This window comes from Cadophora gregata (genome assembly GCF_030347475.1).
Source record: "Cadophora gregata isolate MNR1 chromosome Unknown scaffold_5, whole genome shotgun sequence".
NCBI classification, from domain to species: Eukaryota; Fungi; Ascomycota; class Leotiomycetes; order Helotiales; family Ploettnerulaceae; genus Cadophora; species Cadophora gregata.
The window spans coordinates 1889821-1908290 of NW_026695928.1; the positions used below are offsets into that span (position 1 = coordinate 1889821).

The 18470-nt window shown below is 48.1% G+C and overlaps 9 protein-coding genes across 12 annotated transcripts; 6 read left to right on the top strand and 3 right to left on the bottom strand.

The window, feature by feature from the left end:
* Positions 1 to 1497: 1497 nt before the first annotated feature.
* ONS95_011396 (uncharacterized protein) lies at positions 1498 to 2772 on the bottom strand (the record flags this gene model as incomplete). Its single annotated transcript, XM_058505006.1, has 1 exon — positions 1498 to 2772. One exon carries the CDS (start codon positions 2770 to 2772, stop codon positions 1498 to 1500), a length of 1275 nt encoding a protein of 424 aa, XP_058359562.1.
* A 69-nt stretch (positions 2773 to 2841) lies between these two features.
* Positions 2842 to 3261, bottom strand: ONS95_011397 (uncharacterized protein; the record flags this gene model as incomplete). The annotated part of the gene is made up of 1 exon (XM_058505007.1): positions 2842 to 3261. One exon carries the CDS (start codon positions 3259 to 3261, stop codon positions 2842 to 2844), a length of 420 nt encoding a protein of 139 aa, XP_058359563.1.
* A 185-nt stretch (positions 3262 to 3446) lies between these two features.
* Positions 3447 to 4090, top strand: ONS95_011398 (uncharacterized protein; the record flags this gene model as incomplete). Its single annotated transcript, XM_058505008.1, has 3 exons — positions 3447 to 3611; positions 3662 to 3906; positions 3952 to 4090. 3 exons carry the CDS (start codon positions 3447 to 3449, stop codon positions 4088 to 4090), a joined length of 549 nt encoding a protein of 182 aa, XP_058359564.1.
* A 204-nt stretch (positions 4091 to 4294) lies between these two features.
* On the top strand, positions 4295 to 5463 carry ONS95_011399 (uncharacterized protein; the record flags this gene model as incomplete). Its single annotated transcript, XM_058505009.1, has 3 exons — positions 4295 to 4769; positions 4822 to 4854; positions 4910 to 5463. 3 exons carry the CDS (start codon positions 4295 to 4297, stop codon positions 5461 to 5463), a joined length of 1062 nt encoding a protein of 353 aa, XP_058359565.1.
* A 14-nt stretch (positions 5464 to 5477) lies between these two features.
* Positions 5478 to 5981, top strand: ONS95_011400 (uncharacterized protein; the record flags this gene model as incomplete). The annotated part of the gene is made up of 1 exon (XM_058505010.1): positions 5478 to 5981. The coding sequence occupies one exon, from the start codon at positions 5478 to 5480 to the stop codon at positions 5979 to 5981; it is 504 nt and encodes a 167-aa protein (XP_058359566.1).
* Positions 5982 to 6387: 406 nt separating this feature from the next.
* ONS95_011401 (uncharacterized protein) lies at positions 6388 to 9704 on the top strand. Its single transcript, XM_058505011.1, has 7 exons — positions 6388 to 6777; positions 6853 to 7716; positions 7764 to 8104; positions 8153 to 8268; positions 8325 to 8388; positions 8439 to 9464; positions 9543 to 9704. The coding sequence occupies exons 2-6, from the start codon at positions 7472 to 7474 to the stop codon at positions 9266 to 9268; spliced, it is 1596 nt and encodes a 531-aa protein (XP_058359567.1). The 5' UTR covers positions 6388 to 6777; positions 6853 to 7471; the 3' UTR covers positions 9269 to 9464; positions 9543 to 9704.
* A 62-nt stretch (positions 9705 to 9766) lies between these two features.
* Positions 9767 to 12224, top strand: ONS95_011402 (uncharacterized protein; the record flags this gene model as incomplete). The annotated part of the gene is made up of 9 exons (XM_058505012.1): positions 9767 to 9916; positions 9968 to 9996; positions 10074 to 10236; positions 10288 to 10395; positions 10544 to 11049; positions 11100 to 11261; positions 11310 to 11820; positions 11888 to 11922; positions 12014 to 12224. Exons 1-9 carry the CDS (start codon positions 9821 to 9823, stop codon positions 12222 to 12224), a joined length of 1821 nt encoding a protein of 606 aa, XP_058359568.1. The 5' UTR covers positions 9767 to 9820.
* A 598-nt stretch (positions 12225 to 12822) lies between these two features.
* On the bottom strand, positions 12823 to 15709 carry ONS95_011403 (uncharacterized protein; the record flags this gene model as incomplete). Of its 2 annotated transcripts, XM_058505013.1 has the most annotated exons (4): positions 15353 to 15709; positions 13730 to 15161; positions 13087 to 13641; positions 12823 to 12989 (listed from the first exon to the last, which is right to left on the bottom strand). In XM_058505013.1, the coding sequence occupies exons 2-4, from the start codon at positions 13953 to 13955 to the stop codon at positions 12823 to 12825; spliced, it is 948 nt and encodes a 315-aa protein (XP_058359569.1). In that variant the 5' UTR covers positions 13956 to 15161; positions 15353 to 15709. The 2 variants fall into 2 exon arrangements, with proteins under 2 accessions (XP_058359569.1, XP_058359570.1); XM_058505014.1 differs by having other exon boundaries at positions 13087 to 15161.
* Positions 15710 to 15787: 78 nt separating this feature from the next.
* ONS95_011404 (uncharacterized protein) lies at positions 15788 to 18454 on the top strand. 3 transcript variants are annotated; one of them, XM_058505016.1, is made up of 6 exons: positions 15788 to 16013; positions 16220 to 16349; positions 16415 to 16540; positions 16598 to 16690; positions 16738 to 17029; positions 17140 to 18454. In XM_058505016.1, exons 2-6 carry the CDS (start codon positions 16233 to 16235, stop codon positions 18006 to 18008), a joined length of 1497 nt encoding a protein of 498 aa, XP_058359572.1. In that variant the 5' UTR covers positions 15788 to 16013; positions 16220 to 16232; the 3' UTR covers positions 18009 to 18454. The 3 variants fall into 3 exon arrangements, with proteins under 3 accessions (XP_058359572.1, XP_058359571.1, XP_058359573.1); XM_058505015.1 differs by having other exon boundaries at positions 15788 to 16349; positions 17140 to 18207; XM_058505017.1 differs by lacking the exon at positions 15788 to 16013 and having other exon boundaries at positions 16131 to 16540; positions 17140 to 18207.
* The last annotated feature ends 16 nt before the right edge of the window (positions 18455 to 18470 follow it).

Here is an 18470-nt window from a genome sequence, read left to right on the forward strand (position 1 = left end):
GTGAGTGATGTCTCCATCTTGCAAACGATGGCTGGATTCTTGGCTGTTGCTCGAAGTAGAAGTACGAGAGCGCAAAGATGGGAGGCAAGTCCCAGATCTCATATATTTCTCGATTCGGACATACGGTCCTCAGGATCGCGAGATAGGTGGAGAAGAAACAAGAAGTCTTACTGCACACCTCGCATGACGCATCTACTGTCATCTCCCATCCGCCAGACTTTCCCGGCAGATTCGGATCAGATGGCTCTAACGAGCTTTGCCATCGCTGCTTCACTTTCTTTTTCCTCTCTTGTCTCCCTGCGGCATGTTCTTCTCCAAACACAATTGGAAAACAGAACACGGTCTCTATGCACATTGAATGATTGGTACATCATTTCCCTTCTTTCTTATCTATCTACCTATCTACATCTCGATTCCAGCTTCAAGCAATGTTGACATGCAGCGTTAGCGAGTTCTCACTGAACGCCACCAACAACTTCTCTTCTCAGCCACAGTGAAATGTCAATTTTCTTATCTCTCTCACCGAACTCCAACTGCTTTCTCGAGAAAAAAAATCGAGCGTTAACGCTCCAAGAACGCCTTTCGTTCCCCTCCAAAGAGACTGTAAGAAGATATCGTCAGTATCTTCTATGTCCGTATTTCTCATTCTCAGCACCCAAGTACCCCCCCTGTTACCATTTCCATCTCATCTGAATGACTTTCCTAATCCTGCTCTCAATACCGGCTGCTTTTCATTGATTCGTTCCTGTCCGGTGAGTACGATCAAGAGCTTACTTGAAATTTTCACGTTTGATTGCCTCGTCTGATCTCTAAATTTCCTCTCTCCATCTCGGCAGTGTCGAAAACCAATAAATGCTGTTCGAGCAACAACGAGCAATAACAGATGCTAAGTCGCTTTCTTATTGTGTCCTGTTTGTCCCTGCGTGGGACTATAGACAGAGAAAACGAACGCATCAGGGGTTTTCCTCTCCCTCTCGATAAATGGAGGTCTTGTAGGACCTGTCCGTGCATGGTGGTTGTCGTGGTGAGTATTATAGCCTCTTGTCATTCGCGCTTGCATCTGCTCTCTGCTTTCTTTTGACTTGATTCGCCAGGAGGAAAGCCGTCCCAGTGTACTCCTTGCCTCTTTCTTCGGCCATGGCAGGCTCAAGAGTCTGCCTTTGGGTTCTAACGCTGACCATGTCATCTCGGTCCTGTCGCTGGATAGATGTCTCGCTAAGAAAGAATAGTTAAGAAGAGAGACTTGAGAATTTTGAAGAGTGTAGAGAGGTACGTAGATGGTCGAGATGCCAACTCAATAGGACACACTTTTTATGCGAGGCTCATACTCGCGATGAGGATTACTCTTGCGTGGAGAACTTGCGTGGAGAGTGAAAAGAATAATTGAGAGAACTCCCTTCGAGCATCAGACTATTTAGTCGAAAGCTTTTACCTTTACACAGGACGTGAGTTGATGTCGTTTACTTTATACATTCTATCGTCCCTCATCTTAATAGATTACAATTCCCTATCTTTAATCGAACTCCCAAACTTCTTCCTTCGCTCTCCAAGATTCTTCACAAAATCTCCTGCCCATTCTTCCTCTCCACCTGCCCTCTCCATGAATGCCTCAACATGTGTCTCCCAACATCCATCCTCTAACATCCGGGCCTTGCTCTCACACAACTTCTTCTCACTCCTTGGCATCTTTGGCCAAACACCTAGCTTCGCGCCCATCCCCTCGTCTAAGAAATTGTCGTTCACGAGCTGAGCGACTTTCATCCTCACGCCATCAAATTGCTCTCCCTTCTTTAGGAAGATAGCGAGCAGGAGCTCCATGCCTCCTTTCTCCAGAAACTCGTCCCTAATAAGCGGCTCCTTCAAAAGTCCACTAATAGCACCAACCTTCGCCTTCAACGCCCCAGCATCCTTCTCCCTCCCCAATCTAGCGCGAAGCATCGACACGAAATTCGGGATGCCCTTCTCAGCTCCGTTCCCGCTCTTCATTTGCTCGACTACACCGCACGACGGGTACATGACCATCTTCCAGAACTCGCTGACCTCCTTGAGCGCCGTGGGGTTATTCTGTATAGACGAGGCGAGAATATTAGCTGCCTTGTGGTCGCGGCCGTTCTCTCGCGCGGGTATCTTCTCGGTTCCGTAGCCGAGGGTGAGGCAGATGAGTTTCTCGAGGACGGGGCCGTCTTTGGCGATCTCGAGGCCGTAGTAGATGTCGTGGGAGAGGTCGCGGAGGTCGTCGAGGGCGGAGTCGAAGGCTCGGGCTTCCATTTGGATGGTTATCATGGCCTTTTGGAAGGTGGTTATTTCGTCGCCAGATTGGGGGGTTGGTGGGGGGATTTTGCCGGCGGTGTCGTAGATGGGGGCGTCTTTTGGGGGGATGGGTTGGGATTCGGAGTCCGAGTCTTCGGGTTGGGGGACTACGATGACGGATTGTTCGGTGGGGAGTTGGTCGGTTGGGATTTCAAGTACGCCATCTACTGCTCCTTGTTCGCCTTCCATTGGTATGTTCAGTCGTGCTTCTTTCTCCCCTGACCAGATGTTCATCCGTACATGGAGCCCAGGAGGTATGTTCTGTCCTTCTTTTATGATTTGGAAGTCTTCCGTGGGCTCGAAGGTTTTGGAATAACAGTCTGTTGGATCCGTACTTGAACATATCAGGTCTGCGTCTGCTGCTGGTGATGCTTCTGGTGGAGGAGAAGAAACTGCTAGTGCAAGTATTGGTAGGCTGAGGCAGACAAAGCCTAAAATACTGCGCGTATGTAGTTGAACCATTTTGTTCGTGGTTTGTGATCCGTTGGATGGTTGTAAATTTTCTTTCAAATGTTCTCTCAAAGACACGTTTCAATCAGTCACGATAGAGAGGACACGATTGACTTTGCGCTTCAGTCTTCGTAATATGCGCCGCTGCCTCTCAGCCAACTCCACATCAAGTACAGCTTGATTGAAAGCGTGTATGTCCAGCGGTTTCGATTTACCTTCGGCCTGGTTTTGTAGCTCAATTTGCCAGGAATCCAGAATGCAGGGACAATCGTCGAATAACTCTTTCCCCTCCCAGCTAGATCTCAATAATGGGCAATCCTGCCACTTGACGAGGTACCAGATGAAGCCTGTCTTGGATGTAAACTGCGCAAGAACCTTCTCAGGAGGATGATCCTGGCCGTCGTCGGTTTCTAGAGAGGCAAGCGATTCGGTGTCCTCTTCGAGATCGTCACTTTGGTCTTCCAGGTATTCCGCAGCAGATTGTGGGTTTGTGGAAGCCATTTTGAGGACAAGTGGCAGCTCTTGTACAGCTATGGAGTTCGAGCTGGACATATTGCCCCTGGACTAAACCATGTTTGGCGATCTTACCGCCCCGCTGACTAATTCAATCATCAATGAGGAGCCCAACTTCAACATCACATCTTCAAGACCAGAGCTGTGTTTGCGCCCAATTGAACCACAACAACATGTTTGCACTCAGAAAGGCAGTTGGATCTGCCGGGCGTTTTCCTGCAGCTGCTGGTCGGAGAATATCCCCATACTCGACTGCGCACCCAGAGAAGCACGGCGAGCACGGAGACCATGGCGATCACGGACATCACCATGAAGGACCAAAGGCGGAGTCGTTAGGAGTGAGTACCAATGCCGGAGAAACACGATTTCATGCTGAAGGATTTTCCAGACCCAATTCTATGTCGTTCTCGCCATTGTCCCGCTATCCCTAGGCATCTACGCCGCATCAAGACCATCAGCAAACGGCCAACAAACAGGATTCTCCAACTTCATCGGCAACTACTACAACGATTACAAGGAGAGATGGACAGCACGGAATGGTTTGCACACAGCTGCATTGGAGAGAGCTGCGTTCGACAGAAACTTGTTTCAGAGTACTCCAGGGTCCAAGCATGTTGAACTGAGGTTCCCAGAGTGAGTCTCCTCGAAGCGCGCTGAGACAACTCTAACAAGACGTAGAGTCTTCAATACCGGATCTCCTTTCAACGTATCGGCTGGTCAGGGCCCGAGGAATATGGATCAATTGGTGGCGCATTATGAGAAGCAGAATGCGGATGCGGAGGAGAAGAAGTCCAAGGCTTTAGAAAGCAAGGAATAGAGGAATAGAGGATGATACCAGCACTGTACATATGAAATGCTTTTGAGGTCACTCAATGCCCCACGTTCGTGAAATTGGATGGAGGTCGAGATATGTTTCGATCACTCCTTCCCAGTCTGGAATTCCAAGGACATGGTTTGTCAATGGCTCCCTCCATTTCGATTATGATATCGAATCACTTGAAACTTATTTACCACAGCGAGAATGCCTGGAATTGACAGCCGTTCAGTGTCTGAATCCGTTACGGTTAATGGGGAATCTACAGACAGGATGGCGGACGAGACTCGAGCAACTACACAATCTCTACCCAGTAATGCTAAGGAATCTCATCAGGAGAAATCAACCGCCTCAAATGGCCAGAAAGCGGATGGAGATACAGACCCGGGGGCCAGTCCTCGCAACTCCGGTGCCAGCGGACTTGATGAGCACAAGGGAAACGAGATGCCAGCCTATGAGTCTCCTTCGAACAGTCGAAAGCGTATTAACATGAAGCAGCTGTCTCAGCAATTATCGAATGGCCAGAAGCCCATTGCAGCGCATTCGAATTATGTTTCGCCAAACGGGATACCTCACTCTGAGCTAGGACTTCCTTATACTGTCGTCTCCGCCATAACTCGACGACAGCTCGAAGCCAATGAACTACCTCCATCTCGTCGTGTGATGTTTGAGGATAACACTGGTTGGGCAACCCTCAACTCATTTTCAAGGTCTTGCACTAACTTTATTCCCAGATCCAAATCAAGGTCCAGGATACATATCCCCAGGTAATCCCCACATGAGACACCTGTTGTAAATCATCTCACTATAATCATGTTATAGACCAACTTTACGAGATCCGAGATTGTACAAATGGTAAAGGTCGTGGCATGTTCGCAAAGGTCAATATCAAGAAGGGCCAGCTGATCATGTTTGAGCACGCGTTAATCACACTTTACTTCTACAAAACGGTCATCAAATGGTCCAAGGATATTGCAGAAGCGTTGGACAAAGTTGGGAGCACATTCGACCGTGCGGCTCGTAAGGCATCTAGTACTCACAAGAGCGATGAAATGGCCGAAAGACCGCTATCCATGACGGCTACAGCCTTGAGCTCTACATCTACGTCGTTTCAGCCCACAATTTCCGAAGCAATGGCTTCTGGAGACGGTAGTAATAATTCACGAAAGCTTATTTCCAAAGCCAGCCAAACCCTAACCAGCAAGGCTAATCGCCATTATGATCATCATTACAAAATGACACGTCGATCGAGGTCATTGAAGCTTCTCAAGATGATGTTAGTGATGAGCAAGACATGGAAACTGTATCACAAGCACCCATTCTTTATCTTGGTGAAGATTTCGAATACAAGGAAGATGATGATACACAAACTCTAGTCCGCAAGCGCCTCATGGCGGATTTTAGCAACCTCTGCAAGTTCAGTCCTGCAGAAGCAGATGCTCTGGAACTTCTACAAACGGATCCCGAGTACCAGTATTCTGGCGACTGGCTATATCGGCTCTGGCAACGCTTTTCGCGAGAGACGCCTAGTCCAGGTAGCATCAATCCGGAACTTTTGGATCTGGACCAGAAAGTCATGACAGATGTTCAATCCGCTCCAGCACATTGTCAATCTTTGTTTGGAGACAATTGTTACATCAATCATTCTTGTCTCAATAATTCCAAGATCGAATACCGATACGAGGCTGGAGCCTGCTATGGCTGGCTCTATGCTGTCGTTGATATTCTACGCAACGATGAAATCACCCTATTCTATGAAAGAGGTGACAGAATCAAGCGTAGAGGACCTTCTGGACTGTACCCGGACGTGGAAAGCGAGTTCAATTTGGAGTGTGGTTGTGAGCCTTGCTTGCGGGGTTACAAGGATCGGAAGTCATGGGAGGCTAGAAACTGAATGTACTTAGTGAGGCACATATTTAGAAGAGAAATACTGCGGGGTGTTATTCGCTTGTTGTGCGGTTGGTATCTCATAATCCCGACTTCGGGAAGCATCAATATCGGTTGTTGTTTTAGCAACAAATGATATTCTCGCTTATACGTATATGTCTTGTTGTCATTGCATCGTGCTAACGTGCTTGATTCAACGCATTACACCTAGGCCTCAACGTAGTGCTTGAAGCAATTCACCCTATTGTTCATTGAAATGAGAAACCGGGCAAAGATGTGACTCTAGATGAATCGTCTAAAGAACAACTGGCTGGCTGGCTGGCCACGAGGCGGAAATTGAGACGTTAAACACTGACTATCTGAGACAAGAATGCCAAGAATAGAACAAGTGGCAGTTAAGGCTGTCATTTCTACGCCGCCGTGCCTGGATCTATGGAGAGCACCGAAACCAAAGTCAATAGAAGAGTTCTCGACTTTCCTTCAACAGAGGAAAAAAGGGTTTACCTAGAGAAAACATATCCTGTCAAGATCCTCTGTAATTTACAATTCAACTTCCTATTCTGTCCTTCTCATTCAACGACTACCTTGGCGTTCCAATCTAGCTATATTCCGTCCGCTCGAGCAAATCAGATTGCATGGGGAGGAAGGTCTAGCACGGCGATGCTACCTAAGCACGAGGTCTATATACACCAGGACTTGACAGGTCATGATTGGTGTGAGGCACATGCATCCCAATGCAGAACCGAATGCAACGGTCATAAGCTTCTTCACGATTAACGAGACTTCGCGTTAAATTTACCTAGGTAAGAACTCAACAAGAAAGAGGAAGTCCGCGATTGCCAAGCGCACCAATCAGATGGCTGAATGAACCTCGGCAGTTCCCCCAATGCACTCCCCGAAACCAATTCACGACGCCACATGAATATATCCGTTCAACCACCCCCGACATCCCCGGTCTCCCCGACGTGCAGCTGCTTCCCGACCTTATTCAAGGGGACAATTGCTGCCAGACCCTGTTCATTTTGAGCCGTCTACCCCGCGTTTCTGCCTCCACGAATAGCGACTGTTTCTCTATCACCCCATCTTCCTTGCTCCTGCAGGACATCTCCGGTTCCAACGTTATTCGGTGGGTCAGCTTCAAGGAGTTTGCATCAAATGAAAATGTCAAGATGATGAACTGTAGGACTTGATTAGGTCCCACGTTCTCCACCTAGTAGTGTTGGAACCGGGGGTATACTGTATGCGATGGCACTAGCCCAGTGGTATCGGTCCCTTTTCCATGCACAGGTGCTGCTGATTGAAACTTCACACTCGGTTGCCCTCGATTGGGATACCTGCTGGATTAATGTACTCCCATGCCATGATTCGAGCTAGATTCCCTCATGGACATAAAGCTAAGTCGTTCCCCCATGTTTTACATTCTTGTTGTCCCACAGAGTACTCTCCATTTTCTATCTTGAAAGGTGCCTTTGGATCAGTTCCAGCTCACTAGACACAATGGGTTTCGACGAGAAGGAGGCCGTTGGTGTCTCGCACATCAATGACTTGGACAAGTCTGCATCTGATGCCATTATGCTGGCTACTGAGGTCGACACGACCAAGTACTCGGCATTTTCGAAGTCTATGTTCAAGCTATATGGTGTTCTCGCAATTGCTTATCTGTGCGGGTGCCTGAACGGGTATGATGGCTCTTTGATGGGTGCTATCAATGCCATGAAGCCATACCAGGACTATTTTGGAATGTGAGTAAGGAGCCTCCAAAAAAATTAACAACCCTGACAAGATTTAGTGGAAATACGGGTTCATCAACTGGAATCGTTTTCGCTATCTACAACATTGGATCAATCCCCGCCGTTATTCTTACCGGACCAGTCAATGATCGATTTGGCCGTCGAGCGGGCATGTTCACCGGCTCGGTTATTATCATTATCGGCACTTGCATTCAAGCTCCTGCGATTAACATGCACATGTTTATGGGAGGGAGATTTCTACTCGGATTTGGTGTCTCTTTCTGCTGTGTCAGCGCCCCTTGCTATGTCTCCGAAATGGCACATCCAATGTGGAGAGGAACTCTTACTGGGCTCTACAACACCTGCTGGTACATTGGATCTATTATCGCCAGTTGGACCTGTGAGTCATTGTCCATGAGTTCAACTATAATGTTCGCTGACATTTTAGGCTATGGCACCAATTTTATCGATTCCAACTGGTCATGGCGTATTCCACTTTGGGCTCAGTTGGCATCCTCTATCGTTGTGGCAGTAGGAGCTTTCATGCTTCCAGAATCTCCAAGAGTAAGATCGAGCTGTCCCCATGTATTCTTGATCCTAGGCTAAAATATGTTTCGCAGTGGCTCGTAGCAAATGATCGGGTCGAAGAAGCACGTACCATCCTTGGAAAATACCACGGTGAAGGTATGATGTATCTCCAACCGAGTCCTTGGAGTGATGCTGACCACCTCTAGGCCGAGATGATCACCCAATTGTCAATCTTCAAATCAACGAGATGTATCACCAAATCCAAACCGATGCAAGTGACAAACGACCTTGGGACTACTCTGCGCTCGTAAAGACACGCAACGCCCGTCACCGTCTTATCTGCGTTCTCGGCATGGCGTTCTTCGGACAATTGTCAGGAAACTCGATAACGTCCTACTACCTCCCAGTCATGGTGGAGACTGCAGGAATTGCAGACAGTTCCACCCAACTCAAGCTCAATGGAATTTATCCCGTGCTATGCTGGTTGGGCGCCATCTTCGGAGCTCGCATGACAGACCGCATCGGAAGACGTCCTCTTCTGATATGGTCCATCCTCTTCTCAAGTGTCTGTTTCGCAATCATCACTGGTACCACCAAGCTTGCAGTCGATAAGGAGAACAAAATGGCGTCAAATGCAGCGATTACTTTCGTCTACCTCTTCGGCATAGTCTTCTCATTCGGATGGACACCTCTCCAAAGCATGTACATCGCCGAAACTCTTCCTACCGAGACTAGGGCAAAGGGGACCGCAGTCGGAAACCTTGGATCCAGCATTGCCAGCACGATCATTCAATACAGCAGTGGACCCGCGTTCAAGGAGATCAGTTACTACTTCTATCTGGTCTTTGTTGTTTGGGATCTCATCGAGGCTCTGGTCATCTACCTTTACTTTGTGGAGACGAAGGACCGAACTCTGGAAGAACTTGAAGAGGTGTTCAGTGATCCACATCCTGTCAAAAAGAGTCTCCAGAAGAGATCTGTACATACTGTCGCCAATACCATGGGCGTATCTGTGACCACTTCGGCGGATGTTTAGTTGTAGGGAATTGATCGTAAGGCTTTTTTGTTTACAGGCGATTCTCCCCGGTGGGCAGAGTTGTCATTCTCCATGCCATACCGTCGAGATAGTAATATATTTGGTAGTTTCTGTGTGTTCTGAATCATGTTTATCTGTCACTCCTCCTGCATTGAAGTGGAATCTAAGTCGCGAAGCTTGTCCTCAGCCGACTGGCATACCTACGGAGTAGCATCAGTCATTACACCTACACCTATACCATTTGATCCCGGTAAACACATGGAAGCGGATAAACATACTTGAGCCCGGTCCCACAATTCATGCCATCTCTACCTGGATAACCTGGATTTTCCAGGGTTGACTGTACCCCGCATTGGCCCACCATCCCCCCCGTCAGTTGGTCCAAACCCCACGACACGTGAGCACCTGCAGCCGAGGTGGGACGGCTTTCTCGACCTTCACACGACTCTTCTTAGGGTCACCTAGTATCCGAAACCCAATGCCCACCTACACCTCTCCAGGAATTAAGAGTCCGCACTTATCATACGAGCTACAGTGACGAGCAAGAAAGGAATGTCTTTCCAGCTCCATCCCCGAAGCAATTCGGATAGCTCTGCAACGATGGCGACACCATATTCTGCGAGGCCGAGGAAGAGAACTGCTCATGCTGTAAGTGTCTTTACCAAAAGGTGTCAACCTCCCGCTAAATGTACAATATAGTGCGATGCTTGCCGAATGAGGAAATCCAGGTAGATTCATTTTTCAACTAGAGGCGGTGTCCGAAATTGTCACAGACTCAAAAGGAGTAGTAACTGACAGATGAAAGATGTGACGGTCGACAACCTTGTTCATGGTGCATGGAGAATGAAGTTGATTGTCTGTACGGACAGCAACAGCAGCCATCGGGTGCAAACCAGGGCAAGAGCGACAAGATCCTTGAAACTGTCCTGCGTATGGACGGTCTTCTTCGCAGTATTCATGAAAATCTTGTGAGTGTTGTGATTGAGATGGAAGAGTAATCCTAATATGGAAATTATAAGAGCGATCAACAGCAACAAACTCTTCAGCATAGAGCTGTAACTTCACCGAGATTCTCGGATCCGTCGTCACCAGATAATAGTGATTTTGCCAAGGTGGCAAATGCTACTGTATGTATGACTTTCTTTCACACCAGTTCACAGTATCAAACTAAGGTGGCAACGAAACGTTCTGCACGCGTCAATGTTTCGATGGGTTTGACATACTTTCCTCGCTCCACGTATTTCCCGTAATTCTGATTTTCTAACGTACTTACAGATTCCTTCGACTCACATCAGCGCTACCGAGGATCTTCTAAGCTCCGCCATTGCAGCTCCATATCCATCTCTCCGTGCTCAATTCCGCCCTATATTTCTTCTAGAGAGCAGATGTCCAGCAATCCCGTTCCAGCCGCGATCAATACGGCCAGTCTTTACCACAAACGAGGCAGAGCGTCTCCTCAACTCCTTCCAGAAAAATGTCAATTTTTGGTATCCAACTGTAAGCAAAGCAACATTACAGAATATCTTCGAAAGAGTCAGAAATGGGTTTGTCGAAAATACCTGTGGAGACTGTGCCGCACTCCTCGTTATGGGACTGGGAGCTGCTTCGGAATTGGTTCAGCTAGTACATTCGAACGTCAAAGGCCACGGATTTGAATCTAGACAGCAGCAGAACGAGCTGATGACGATGGCTACTGTTTGTTTTGATGAAGCTTTGAAGCTTCTCAACGTTGCGTACATGGAGATCAGCACCATTTCGACACAATGTGTATTCTTAGCAGCGTTCGTTCGGTACTCGTTTTGTGAAAGACATGGCACTGACTTTGGATTAGGATTTACTGCTCCTTTTTGCAGCGGCCTTTACAGACATGGGGCCACTTGAATACGGCGGCTACCAAGTGTCGAGCCCTCCTCGTATATGGCACAGGGTCAGGCAATATTGAAGACGAAGAATGTATTCGTCGCATCTTTTGGTCTTGTTACATTATCGAAAGGTAAGAAACTCCTCACTCATTACGATCCTTCTCATAACTGTATGTTAGCGATCTCATATCTGAACTCTCCCATCTTCCCCAAAGCGGAGTTGCCGAAGTCGAGTCAGAAGTACCACTACCAGGTCCCTTGCAGACACACTTCACAGAAGCTGAAACAGAATCATCGGCTCTGTACTTCTTGTCCTGCATCTCAATAAGACGTCTGCTCAACCGGGTGCATCATCTCCTCTACGCCGAGGATAAATACAAGAACTATACGAATGCGAGGGATGAGGCCTTACGAGGTCTGATTACTGAACTTGATCGACAACTAGTACTCTGGCACGATACCCTTCCCGAGTTTCTAAGATTTGAAGAAAATACGAGAGACTGTAGGAATGAGCATGCGGCCTTCCTCCGACAGCGGTATCTTGCATGCAAGAGTGTGATATATCGACCATACGTTGAGATTGTGCTAAAACATCGAGAAATTCCTCACTCAACTGAAACGATCGACGCAGCAAGTCGATGCCTCAAAGCAAGCTGTGATCACATCGCGAACTTGCGGTCCTTCAGTCAGGTTTGTGACCCCTTCACTCTTCCCAGGCTTTTTAAGTTCTCTTTACTGACGTCGATGGTCTCGCCAGACTGTTATGATCGACACTTGGATCTGTGCCCTCTCGTAAGTAATGACTACATTGAAATCCTCACAAGCAGCTTTATGTTGCACATTCTCTCCCAAGGGCGGCGTCAACAGCTACTAACCGCACTAGAATGACAAGTACTATGTTCATCATATTAGTCGCCCTTCAGAATCCCTCCCTCCGCCCCCGACTCCTCGAACACAATATCCCAGAATTTGGTCCCCATCTACGAGACCTTCTCACTGCATGGATCGGAGTGATGCCTCAGAAGAGTCCAAGTATCCAGCAAAGCATACGCCTCATCGCCGAGATTGAGGCGTTGATCAGGGAATCTCGATGATCCACTTCGGATACCAGATATTTTCCAATAGGGATCTTTGGAGAGATACCAGCAGTTGATGATCTCTGGGCACGCGCATATGCCGGGTATATACTTGCGACGTGCAACAAAACATCCTGGTTGTCCAATCATTTCCAGGATGGAAGTCACGAGCCACAAATAATCATGTGATCCTAGTAGACAATTCCTCACTGTTCGTACCTACAGAGCACTGCTCATCTGACGCCGAGTCGATTTTCGAATACCTGATTCAACAACGATTCCGTCGTGACACATCATGTGTTCCAAAAGAGCTGGTGAGGCATTGTTGCACCCAGGCTAGCCTTGCTATCCACACAAGCAATGCCAGAACAGTCGGGTTTGATCAGTAACAAGAGTCAGAGAAAGTTCGCAGGAAGGGTCCACAGAGAAGAATTCCAAAACTTCAGCCGACTTCTCATCGGTCGTACACTCGATATCGCCTGTATATGTACCAAAAAAGGGGCGTTTCAGTATTACTCAATCATATCCACTGAGCTGTCCTTGTTATGAGGATAGATTCTTCCCTGATAATCTGGAAATATATACGGAAATGTCAGGCAGAGACAGAATTCTCGTCTCAAAATTTCCCTTTGCCGATCTCACTTTCCCAACCCTTCGCTCGTTCGAAGCCATTCGAGTAGCTTCTGAAGTCCCTCATAGCTTGATCGATTTCTTCTTCAGTATTCATCACGAAAGGACCGTATCGAACGACTTCTTGATCCAATGGTGAACCGGCAACAAGGACTGCATTACTGTTATTAGTCATAGTTTCTACCTTTGACTCATATTTTCCTACGAGGATTGGGGGGGAGGGGCCCGGGGTAATCACGAGTAGACTTACCAAATCTCCCATTCTCCTTTGCATCAGCACCCACCTCCGCCTCAACAACATCTCCCTGTTGCCCAAAAACAACATTCTCATACTGCGTCACCATCTTACTCTCCTCGCCACTACCAAAACCCACCTCCCCGTCAAGCACATACGCAAACGCATTCCACCCCGCTGGCAACTTCTGGCTGATCCTCCCACCTGGCCTGATCTCTACGTCCAGCAACCAGACCGGCGTATACGCCAATTCCTTCACGCTCTCAACGCCATGGCTCTCCCCAGAAATAACCTTGACATGCACTTTGCCCTCATCAAGATCCACCGTCGGGATCTCCTCCTTCTGCAGATCCCGGTAGCGAGGCTCAGTGTTTTTGAGCCTTTTGGGAAGGTCAACCCAGAGCTGGAGCCCGATGTTGGGACTTCCGTCTGGGTTTGGACGAGGGATCTCAGAATGCATGATTCCTCGCCCGGCTGTCATGAATTGGAGCCCGCCGGTGTGGATGGTGCCGCTGTTTCCCATGAAGTCTTCGTGGGCTATGGAGCCGTTTATTACATATGTGATTGTTTCTGGATGGTGTGGCGACGTGAGCATATGCACTTTCATTACCAATATTTTCGAAATTGTGCTGGAATTTCAATAGACGTGGTGACTTACCTTGTCCACGATGTGGATGATCCGGAAAGCCAGCAAGCGAAGTTGACTTGAAATGGTCGAGCATCAGGAAAGGAGATAATTCTGGCATCTGCGCCGTTCCGATTGAGCGTCTGATGCGTGCACCTGCCCCTTCGCTTTGCTCGCGGGCGAGGAAGATCTTCTGAATTTTGCGGGGAGAGGCCATTGTTTTTGATAGTGAAGAGAGCCGCCGAAACGCTGGGTTCATCACAGAGTCTTGCAGGGCAGGTATGTGAGACGAATTTCAGAATGTATCTAGATACAGTCGATTGAGGAAACGAGAACAGAGGTGTGCACATGGGGACTGATAGGCGGTGGACTTTAAGAGCACTTATAACACATTCCATAACAATCAGTAGCTTGCTCGCCGTGTCAATAGTGGCCGCATGTTACTAAGCTGAGCAAGCACGGAGTGCAATTCGCTAAGCGAGTCCAAAAAAGCATACAATTCCACTTAGCTTACGGATTGCTTACAAGCACATGTGAAGACCAAAGCATTCCTATTATTGGCCGAGACTGCGGGAAGATGAATGATTGGTGGTTTCGGACTGTACAAATCGGGAGCTTGGCACGCAAAATAAAGCTTGATCATTCAACTAAGTTGATGCTGGGTATGGCAGCAGGCTTGTGAACTTGGAATTCTGGATCTAGTTTGCTTTGTGGTCGGCTTGGGTTTTGCAAGTACGTCGCCGACTGAGATCGTGGTATGAGTATTGTGCACTTCAAACGACTGAAAATAGACGAGCTGCCGAAACCTTTAGCTTTGCTTGTGAATTTGTCACTATTCAGGGAAAGGACAATGGGAAAGAGATGAGAAGTTCAAAGGAAGGTGAAAGGCGGGAGCGAACATTTCCAGGAGTAATAGAAGTAGCTGCTGAGAATTACCATCCTGAAATTTGTTTCTTGTAAAGCAGCGAGAACATGGATAAGCAGACTCCTGTATCACTGTCGAAGAAAGAAGTTCATTGCAAACGACGTGAACGAAATTGTGAAGGATGTCATCTGCAGGCAATGCCTTCCAGTATGGGAGCCTTCAAGTCCACCATGAGATCAAGAAAACGTCCTGGAAAAGCTTTGCCACTTGATCCAAGTTTTCTACCAAGGCATGGCAGATCTTTCAGTAGAAGCAGGAAAGCAACGTAAGTCTTCTCAACAAAAGTCATCTCAAGCCCTTGATCGTGAGATTGACGTTCACGGGACCAAGCGATAGAAGATTCGAAAGCTTCGAGATCGACATAGAGTGAGGCTGTGCGACAGATCTCAATCTGCAACATCCCGCCGTCCTCCGTAATGTATGATGTACAAGTTCATTGCTCTTCATGTGGTCCCATGCCAGCTCAGCAAACCACAATAGAGAAATGACATCCAAGCTCGAAGGGAGGGTCGTTGCAGCTCCCGAGGCGACCCCTGGGACCTGGAGAAGAAAACCCTTAGAATCGAACTTGCAGACAAGGAACAAGTGTTCACGAAGTTATGGGTGCTGCCACGCTCGCGTGCCAGTTGTACGAAAGGTACAGTGTACCCCCCGGTCCCAATGTTAGCTCGCCACTGGCGCCTAGGCAGCTGCTTTTACGTGCTCCCCTCACGGTTGCTATATCAACATACCTAAATCTGACACTCTAAACCCTTGTCACCTCTTAAAACAGCTTGAAATTCTTCTATTTCAAGTCTAATTGATAAACTGAGCAGGCCCACAATTTAACATTGGGACCGGGGGGTACACTGTACAGAGTTTGAACTGCTTCTGCCTTGGTTTCTGCCACCACATGTGCAGGCGCGAGGACGGAGGGCAAGCCACAGTGTCGGAATGAATATAAGAAAGTTACGACCAAGGCCAAAACGGGAAGCATTAAGGTAGCATCATTTTCCCGAGTGGCTGCTAAAGCCTTCTATGTGTCGAAAGAACATTTTAGTCTGAGGCTGTGCAGCTACTGGAAAGTCCGATGTGGGTTTCGTCCGTTGTTTTTTGGATGGGATTTTTGGAGGGAGGGAGGGGACGAGGACGAGGACGGGGACGAGGAGAGTTGGTGGGGAGCGAGATCGAGGGGCTCCTCCTACGTCATGAACAGCAGGGTAATTACCGCCCGACGACCCCTAAAATCCAGCGCTAGTGGAGGTAATTTCGATGTGTGATGTAGCAGACCAGACCAGACCAGACCAGACCAGAGATATAAAATCCAACATTCCTGCCTCGAACATCTACAATACCTTCCATATCGCAAAGCGACAAAGAATCAACGACTTTTTCTAAACCAGAATCTCCTAGGTACGTTCTACTCGTTCGGCATCCTGGACTGTTTTCTTCGCTTGGAGGGGCCGGAAATTAACCAACCTACGATTATCACCAGGATTGCATCCCCTACCCCACCCACCCACCCAAATCCAGTACTGTACCTTAAAGTGAGCTTGCAATACAGAACACATTTGCGATCCCATCATACGTACCAGCAACAACTAACTCAAGATGCTCAGAACAACCTCTATCATGTCTGCCGAGAAGCCAGGCTTGCCGGGATCGCACCCGGTCACCATGCCATTGCGTCAGGCCTCAACGTCCAGCGCCGTGAGCGATGATGCTGTGCCTCTCACGGACCCCAAGAATGTCAGTATACCTGCGCGTTCCACGCCTGTATGTGCACGACAGCAGCTAATTCAATTTATCTGTAGACTTCCGAGTTACTTGCAGAGCGTTTGCAAGCATGGAAACACGCCGTGGGCTATCTCGAAGCCTATGTCGGAGCCACAGAGAAGATCCAGAAGGCACATGCCAAGGAGTATGAAAAAGTGCTAAAGGTGCGGATACATTGGTTACGATAAGCCGGAGTATAGCGTGTTGACAATAAGAAACAGACAATCTCGGATCCCTTGAGGGAAGGTCACCACTTTGACCAGAACTTGGGAGGAATCGCAGGGCTCTTCGAGAACATGAGACAGAACACGCAGGTACGAAGCTCTTCGGAAATATCGGGACAACTTCTAACGACTTCTAGGGAATGGTTAACACACACATCGAAACCGAAAAGAACCTCAAGGGCTCCGTCCTCCCTATCCTCGACCGTCTTCACAAGGAAATCAAGAACAAGTCCAAGGAGCTGTCCGGTGGTGCTGGTAAGAGTGCGAAGGAAGTCGACAAGGCCCGAAATACCACCCAGAAGCACATCGAACTGTTGGGACAACACACTGCTGGATTCGGGTCTAGTGGAGGCAAGATGACGGCAAATGATGATCCATATATTTTGCAGAGAGGTGTTTATCACCGACTGGGCAAGCAGGTTATTGAAGGTATGCCAATTCTAAAATTTGTTACCAATGGTTGGGCAAGTTCCGAGACTTGTAGCTCTCTTGCCAGAGTAGAGACTTCACAAAGCTTACAATACTGACCGTGAATCCAGAGAATAATAACAAACATGACTTGATTGCTGTTCAGCAAAACTTCGCCCAATTCGAGGCGCACATTGTTGAGGTCATCCAACAAGCACTCATGTCCTTCAACCAATTCGTTGGTGGACAAGCTCAGAAGGTCGAGCAACTCTACGGGGAAATGCTCGGCACTGCCCAGGCTATTCCTCTCAACTTCGAATGGACCGGTTTTGTGGAGAGAAACAACAATATTCTTATTGATCCGAAGTCGCCAGATCGTACCATTGACGGCATGACTTTTCCGAACCAGAACCATCATTCCACCCAGGCCGTGATCGAAGGCACTCTGGAAAGAAAATCTCGCAACAAACTCAGCATGAGTGGTTACTCAACTGGATATTACGTTGTCACACCATCTAAATTCCTCCACGAGTTCAAGGACAGCGATAATTTGCGCAGGGACCCTACTCCTGAGCTTTCAATCTACCTTCCCGATGCTGTTATCGGAGCGACGAATGGCGAGAAGTTCAACGTTAAAGGGAAGGATGTCAGCAAGGGTTTCGGTAGCAAGTTGTCCGGCTCTTCAGAAATCCAATTCAAGGCCCACACTGCTGCCGATGCTACAAACTGGTTTGAGGCCATCAGATCTGTGGTTGGCTCTGCTCCAGCGACTGATGCAGTGAGCCCTATCAGTCCAGTGAGCCCGGACAGCCCTGTCGATAATAAGGCTTCGCAGCCACCTGTGTATCCTGAGGAGAAGCAAGCTGCTCCAGCTCCTCTGCAAACATCCGGCATGACTGGAGAGCAACATGTTGCCAGTCCAACCGTTGTCTCTCCAGCGGCTGCTCAAGCCAGCGCTCCAACCAGCGCTGTCACACCTACTGCTGCCGAAAAGATCTGATATCTGTCAACGGGAGTACATGGAATGACGACTAGGGGTGAGGTGGAAGTAGTAATGTATAATCTATGGAAGACGGAATGGAAGAAAAGTGAAGTGTGAGATTTGCCAGCGTGGAGTCTTTCGATTTGCGATGGCGATGTGGCGGATTGAATAGCATCAAATTGTGGTAACAGCTTGAAATTTCAAAAATAGACTGAATCTTCCTATCCTTTGGTACCTAGTGACATGGTTCATTTGAGGCGAATAATTTCATTCATACTTTACCCGAAATATAAGCTGCTTATACCTGTCAGCAGAAAATCTTAGTACATGTTAGGATGCAAGTAAGGGGAGATGCAGGTAAGGTAAGGTAAGCTCAGCCCTACTGCTCGGGAAATAACATATTCCAGAATCCGAACGTTGTCTCAATCGTCGTTTCTTATCTCTCCTGGCCCTCGCAAAAGCTCATGGCACCAGTGGTAG